At 31.4% G+C, this 8,096-nt stretch overlaps 1 protein-coding gene across 1 annotated transcript; it reads right to left on the bottom strand.

The window, feature by feature from the left end:
- Positions 1 to 202: 202 nt before the first annotated feature.
- LOC139086485 (ABC transporter G family member 23-like) lies at positions 203 to 1,475 on the bottom strand. The gene is made up of 2 exons (XM_070634948.1): positions 835 to 1,475; positions 203 to 773 (listed from the first exon to the last, which is right to left on the bottom strand). The coding sequence occupies exons 1-2, from the start codon at positions 1,473 to 1,475 to the stop codon at positions 203 to 205; spliced, it is 1,212 nt and encodes a 403-aa protein (XP_070491049.1).
- Between the last annotated feature and the right edge of the window lie 6,621 nt (positions 1,476 to 8,096).

Genomic DNA, 8,096 nt, shown 5'->3' with positions numbered 1-8,096 from the left:
GACAGAAAGCTACAATAAAGCTAATTGCCACTTCAATTGTTAATAGCTGATGAATATTTACGCCGCAAAGTAATATTCGGTCCCAAACTTCTTCATGCTTGTATTGGTAAAGTGAAAAAACTAAAATATTTATTCCACTTGCTACAGTAAATCTGAAAATATAATTGAATTGAAAATCTATTTACAATCACTCAATTAGATCTTACAGCAAATATACAGCAGGCATAGTCGATCTATCGATTTCAAAATTCAGTTGTTCTGAATCATTTTTGTAACTTCTAAAGATTACATTACTCTTAAATAAGGCAGGCTTCTTATCGCATTTTGGCATCAATTTATCAATAAAGTCTTCATAAGCTTTATAGATCAGCATATTTGCAAATTTATATCTGTGAATATCGGAATGATCAAGATAGACACTAATGTGACTGTTGTTGGATTCACCAAAATCGAGAATATTTTGAATTTTTAGAAGTTCCGTTGAATAGTTTGACGGTATGTGCACAAAACCTCCAATTATTCCTTTTTGTGAATCATTTGATGCTTTATGGAAGGACTTGTAGGTTATTTTTTGAGCTTTGTTGTCAGGGATTGTGTTGATAAAGAAGCATGAAATTCCTTCATTTTGGCAGTTATAATCAATATTAAGGTTGTTGCAATCTATATTTTCGTCATTAACAATTCCAAGTTTCAAATCCTGAGGTGGTCTTCCAATAGTGAATATTAATAGGATGAACAGATAAAATGGTGGAAGTAAAGTGGCTAAAAGGATTCTGAAATAAAAAGGAATTTTAAGGTTGAAGCTTTGAAATATTTTTTTATAGCTCAACATACGATTTTGATTGATTAGTCCATAATACTTTCTTCCTGATCAAAGCCTTGATTGTTCTTAGTTCCAGAACATTTCTTTTTGAATCGTAAATTTGATTGTCACCATCCAACTTATCAGTGACATTGTATCCAGTTTGTGTGCAGACATCAGAATCTACATTTCTATTATAGCACAACCTTAAAGAAGCTTCATCAAGATTTTGAACATTTAAAATTTCCATAATTTTCTTCGGTGAATTTGCAGCCAACAGCTTTCCATTTCTCATAAATCCACAAATGTCTGCCTTTTCTGCTTCATGTGGATAGTGAGTTGTCATCAGAATTGTCAAATTTGAATCTAACTTTACTGATTCTCTCATGAAATCCCAAATTTTTTGAACAATTACTACGTCAAGTCCAGCACTTGGTTCGTCAAGAATCAGCAATTGTGGGTTGTGAATTAAAGCAACAATAAAAGAAACTCGTCTCTTTTCACCACCTGATAAGTCATCAATCAGTGTATTTTCTGATTTTAATTCCAACATGCCCATTAACATTTCATATCGTTCTTTAAAAATTGTCATATCCATTTGACTAATATTTGCAAAAAATGTTACAGTTTCTTTAATTGACATAGCCATTGGAAGTGATATTTCTTGAGGCATGTAACCAATCGAATTTATGCAGTTATGTGGTCGTTTGTGTGACACTCTCTCCTGTAGGACAGTTATGACACCAGAGTCTAACTTCTTTACACCCAAAATGCATGAAATCAATGTTGTTTTGCCACATCCAGAAGCACCGAGGAGGCAGTAACTCAAAATTTAATTTTTTATTAATTTTTTTGAAATAAATTATGGATTTTTCTTACATTTTACCATAAGGAACTGACAAGTTGCAATTATTCAGGACATACACTTGATCATGCTTATATCCGTAACTTTTATTTGCACTTATCACTTGAACACTATTCATTGTAAAAGGAAAATTCACTCAAAGGCACTGTAATCATCAAACTTACATCCAATACTAGACATTTGTTACTAGGTGAATGTACTCAAAAACTGTTTTTTAAAAGTCAAGAGAACAAAACACTTGGATTAGTGTTTAAAGTAGGAAACAAATTTTTTAGTAAGTTTAAAAATACTTTTTTGTAAAACACGTGTAAATTTATTGTAAATAAAAAATGTGTCTTCGGAATTTGGAGTTCACATGTGTAATATAGACGATATTTACCAAGATACATTGACTTGCTTGTTTAAATAGAAAATTTGATTAAACTGTGAATAGGTATTTTCAGAGCTCGAAGTCGACTAGATTTTTGTATTGAAAAGGATTTTGTATTGTACTCGGAATTTATTCAGAATACCGTTCATAAATATGGAACTGTTGGTTGTACAAGCACTCAAAAATCATTTTAAAACAGAAGCAACAAGACATTTCAAGTCACAAAAAAAAACCTCATTAAAATGCTTTTAGTTTGCTATAAATTTCATCATTATAATTAAAAATTAGGCCATAACGATACGAGAATTTTGAGAAGCACATCCCCTCGCTTACGATAAAGACTGTGTTTAACTACATAAAATAGCATTATCATTTGAACATCCCCTTAGAATATTAAACACACTTATTGAATTACGACGGTTAGACGAGATGATTTTTTTCTTCTTCTTCATCTTCTCGTTGTAATTTTTTTGGATAGTGAGTATACACATAAAGTGAATAAATATAGATAGCTATATGAATGGAGAGATGGATGAATGGGAGGCATAAAATTGGATGGAAAATAATTCCAATGTTTATATGAAGGGTGCCGTCGTCTTCTCATTCAACCTGCTTTTTAGGGTGTTTTATGAGATCGTTGTTGTTTTGTTTATAAAGGTGAATTCAGCAAGTAAGGAATGATATAGGAATTTAGCATATAAAGGGAACTGATGGAAAATAATCCAAGTATGAACATTGAGGGGGCTTTGGGGGTTTCTGGGTCGAGAATCCCTAGAAAATTGAGGATTTTTTCCAAATATATAGGATAGGGTTGTCAATCTAGGTATTGTAATGTACTGAATCCTGGGATTGGTCTCGAGATTACATACAATTCAATCCTAAGATTGAAGACCCTTATGTAGGGTGAGGGGTTGACCCCCCTGATTACCATGACACCTAGACACAATATCAACAGCACCCCACCATCTTCTCAAAACCTCCTTATATAATAACAAGATAAAGGAACCCAACAGCTCATCTTGGCGCGCTTTTATATAATTAATTCATCACGGAGCCGTGAAATTTGTTTCGATGATGATGAACACAACAAAAAAAGCAGCACAAAAATTTGAAAGTGAAAATTAGGAAACGTAAAAAAAGGGCGATGTAGCAATTCCACGAAATTCATCTTTATTTTTTTTCTGTCAAACATCAATGATGAAAAACAAACAACCTTCATCGTCAGATCCGCTTGCCAAAAACAAGATCTCGTGAATTAATTAATCATGGAAATTGAGTTTTAGCTTTGAAATTTAATAAAAAGTTAAACAAAAAATATTTTTAATTTGTAAATAATGTTTAATGATAACAAAGTAGGTAGCTTAACTTGCCCGAGCGGCACATGATAACGATGACATTGTAAATACAATTTGAATGTTTTGCATACTTTATGAAGATTATTAAAAAGTCTTGACGAATGCATTTACAGCATCATCATCATGATGTGCCATTCGAGGCATAGTGGAACTACAAAGAATGGCAAGGCTAGGTATGACGAGTAGTTACAGTCTCTTACAACAAGCACACTCAAAATTCACAATCATTTTCAATCTTTTCCTTTAAATTTTGAAATTTTGTAAGTTTTGTTGAGCAGTCATCAGAATCAACTCTATAAATTTTGTCAATACACTGATTGCTGGATAAATCAATAAATAACAAGTTCCTCATATTGTTAAACATTGCTGGCTTTAACTCTTGAATCCTGTTTTTGTCCAACCACAACCACTCGATTTTTTTGTTGTTCTTAAAATGTCCATCATCCAATGCTTGTAGCTTGTTTCCAGTGATTGTTAAATTACGCAGTTCTGTCAAGTTCTCTAGAGTTCCTCTAGTAATGGAAGTGATTTGATTTTCATCGAGATTGAGGTAAATTAATCGGCCGAGATTTTGGAATACTCGCTCATCGATGTACTGTAGCTGATTGTCATTTAGGAACAGAAATTTTAGTTTATGTAAATCCTTAAAAATATCTTTAGGGACATGAGAAATTTGCCCATACTGTAAGCTAACAAGTTGAAGCTCATTTAAGTCTTCAAAATTCTCATATCTGATTTCCTTAATAGAACAATTGTAGGCATCAAAAGCTATTATTTTTGGAAGTATTTGAGCCACATTTACAGGTAAATATTCAATATTTTTGTTGTTTTTCATCAGCAGTGCCTTCCCATAGTCGACTTTTGTTGATTGATCAAGCTCGACATTTTTTGTTGTAACTTTTTCATTTGAGTAAATGAAGTAAGTCCATAAGTCCATTTGGAATCGAAACCAAGTAATGTCTGTGAAATATCCACTTACTTTTTCATCTGATACAGTTGGTTTTATAGATGCAATACAAAATAGGAGAGTTATTGAATATTCCAAGCTGGAAATAAAATTAAGGCATTAATTTTTGTTTAAATTCTCTTTTAAAATTGACTCACAGTCGCATGTTTAGTGTTTGATTTTTGAAACTATACTACTGTATGCTATACAATAATCAAAAACGCAAAAATTCTAAGTTTTTTTTTAGAAACAGGTTTGACATGTTCATAGTACAACAAGAAGATGTTGACATACAATATCAATGAAGATGAACAAGACTAAGCAAAATAAGGTGTCTAATATTTCTTGACGAAAATGATTGTTCTATTCCAGTGAAGGGCAACTTGTGTATCCACAGAGCCTAGTGGAAGCGCCTCAATAATGAACTCCTTCCAATTCTACTAAGCCCTACCTAGCTATTAAGGTCTGAGAAAGAAAAACTATTTTAAGACCTAAAAATTGCAAGAATCCTCCAAACTTCATAAGGCACATAAACAAACATTCATCACGATCAGGATACAAAAGTGCTAATGCATCCAAAATCAATAATAAATATCCTATTCATCCCCTTACAATAATATTCACAAACAATATCATCATCATTCTTTATTTATTCTTCAAATTGATTTCTCACCAAGTAGGCATAAAGAAATACAGCATCAAGTCATACAATTGAGAAAGAAAAAAAAGGAATAAAATTTCCACTTCAAAGTATCTCAAATCCCTTTCCTCATCATCGTCACGTTCCAAAAAAAAGATCAAATTTATCGCTCAAAAATGTTCTATTTTCCATCTCATATCAATTGGAAATAAAGTTTAATGGAATGGAACTCTGCTGGACCCTGAAAAAAAAATTCTCACTCCATATCTATCAGTAGGCACTTACACTTCTATCGATTTTCAAAAAAAAAAGTTCAAATGGGCGCCACTTTAAATCGTTATGGATGCTCGTCGAGAGACTCTAATAATGTTATAAATAAAACATATACGGGAGATGGAAATTCTTCCTCATGTCCATAAAAATTCTAATATTATGGAAATAAACAGGAGGAAATGGCATGAAAATAAATTTTTTCTCATACTTATTCAGAAGAATTTTCAAATTTCTTGTTTCTTATGCAAGAAATGCGTTATGAGGAAGTTGTAAAGTTTGGAAGTTAGTAAGTTATTGGAGGTTTATGATGATATTATAATATGATATTGTTGATTCTTAGAGCATCAGTAGCGTACTGATCAATAGAGATTAATTAATGGCTTCGGTAGTTGGCATGCAATAGCCTGCGATAGAGCCAGATTCAGACTCAAACTAAGTGAGACCATGGGTCCCAATTGCTCAGTCTGAACAGCGAAATAAGTAAGTATTCAATCTAATAATACAAATTCGATCCTTGTTAAAGCCTAATCGGATTTGAGTGCTTTTTCCCTGTTCTAGCCCCATCAACTCGGTTTTTGTGATTCGCGATACACAAACAGTTGCTAGAACACCGCATCGATATATCCTGAGTTAACCAATGCTCAGAATCGCAAATACTGCACACAATTCAAAACCACCTTAAATTTCAAATCATTTCTTCCTGAAAATTCAGTTATAAAAAGTGAAAATGCGCAAAAAAGGAATAAAGTAACAAAAGAAAGAAGAATCGTAAATTTAAACAGATCCATTGAGGATTCACGAAAGTGCTTAAAGACAATGCGTGCAAAGGAACAAAAAAAGATGATTTGAAATCCTTCGATGATTGTTTGCGGCTTACTTCTTCCTTTTTTCCAGGGAGTAGATTGAAATAAGAGAAGGAAACATAGTGAATCGGAAATATTGTTATTGTAGCTATGTACTGATGCCGTTTTGTATGTCAATAATGGAAAATTGAAATCAATCGAGAAGATTCAGCATTAAACACTGAAAAAAGTAGCAACAAAAAATCAATATTTAATATCAAATGTTTATTTTCAAGCATTTATGCATCAATATTTGGTTATTGCGCTTGGAGTTAGACGGTGAGCAATTTATTTGCTATAAAATCTTTTTTGTGGATTTATTAAATTTTTTATTGTTCGAAAATTGAGGATTTATGACCGTAATTTTCTGAATTTTGGAGATTTTACTGGGATATCTGAAAGAATTTTGGTATAAAAATCAATTTGAAATTTTTAAGGTTCTTAAATTTATAAAATCTAAAATTTAATTGAAATTTAATTTAAAAGACAAACACAATAGCTGAAGTAACTAACAGTTCCTATACAAAACAACAGTTTTACATCACAAAATAGCATACATTAAATATAGCTGAATTATTAAACTTTTCAATAAAATTGTTGACCTATATGTGCTCCTCGACATGGTTTTTAATTAGATTTTTGCAATATTTCAGTAAATGATTCAATAGCTGCGCTGATGTACGAAAATTGTTAGGACGACTATCTCATGTTGTCGAGTAGATGCTTCATTACAATGTTAATTTTGTGAATTTTTGGCTATTTAAGAACTACTTAATATTGAGTAACTTGATGATTAAACTGCAATAATTCCTATATTCTACCAATATCAGCCTCTCAAAATTTAATACTAAATTAAAATCCACTCAAAATTTGTCAAACTTCTGTTACAATCCTATCTAAAATCTAAGCAATAAGATGCATTAAATACAAAATAATCAGCACTTAAGGCTACAAATGCTCTCAAAATGATTATGAAATATATAATTTAAATGTGTTATGAATTTATATGTTTGAAGCATTATTAATCTCAGATATGAAAATGGAAATTGGGTGCTTTGAGGTGATAAGCTCATTTATGATTTGAAATATGAATGAAAAGTTATGTCAAGTTGTCTGTTGATGAGTTTAATATGTTTTGATGGCTTTAAATTACCTTTTGAGGATTGGGCATTAAAATTTAAGTTGAAATTGATTTGTCATATTTTTTTAATTTATAGAATCATTTATCAGACAAGGGGTCTGCTTTTAGGTTCCTTAGGGGTCTTTGTGTACCATGACATCATTAAAGTACTCTGTTAAAGTCCATTTGTAAGGAAAAGTTGAATTCCTAAATAATAACAGAGTTCAAAGTCGAGTCGAGTCCACTCAAGTCAATTTCAACTGTGTCAACTTCAAGCTCTGCCTAAAAAATTCCGAAAATCCATCCCTACATCCACTTAACTGTCTGAAGACAGTAAAAAAAATTCCAAATATTTTAATAAAAAATTAAATGATAAAATATTGAAGCTATTTTCTATCGTTATAAAAGTAAATTTTAGCATCATCTTGAAGACGACAGGAAGCTGAAAAAAGAAGGCACAGAAAGGAGAAGGAATATTGAAATTTAAAAGCATCATTAGATGCCAAAGACACATCTGATGTCGTCTCATATCCTTCGAGCGATTAAAACGAAATATTGCGTCTTTACCGAACAAAAATTTCTTATATCTTAATAAAAGACATTTAAGGTACGTTTGTGTAAATCCACGAATGTGTGTACGTCTATTTATTAAACAAAAAAGTAAAAATTGCCTTAAATGTTAACAATATTTCACGTGGCACTTAATAGACAGCAAAAAACACCATAAATAAATCAACAGGATGCCATATACGTAACGGTATTATGTGAAAGGCATCGCATGGTATGGTCAGTGAACAAGAAAATGGTATTTATTTATTTTTATTAAAAGAAAGAACAGAAAATTTTTTGGTATGAACGAATATATTTTTATTTAATCCATATT

The sequence above is a fragment of the Chironomus tepperi genome, unplaced genomic scaffold (assembly GCF_022539635.2).
Source record: "Chironomus tepperi strain 1889 unplaced genomic scaffold, CSIRO-AGI_Ctep_v1 contig_85, whole genome shotgun sequence".
NCBI classification, from domain to species: domain Eukaryota; kingdom Metazoa; phylum Arthropoda; class Insecta; order Diptera; family Chironomidae; genus Chironomus; species Chironomus tepperi.
Note: the sequence above shows the minus strand (reverse complement) of the source record. Positions and strands in the feature narration are given on the sequence as shown.

Excerpts from the sequence above, each read along its gene's own strand:
- LOC139086485 (XM_070634948.1), bottom strand. The coding sequence starts at position 1,475 with ATGCCTCAAGAAATATCACTTCCAATGGCTATGTCAATTAAAGAAACT. Across the intron at positions 774-834 it reads TGGACTAATCAATCAAAATC|AATCCTTTTAGCCACTTTAC; the intron begins GTATGTTGAGCT and ends TTTTTATTTCAG.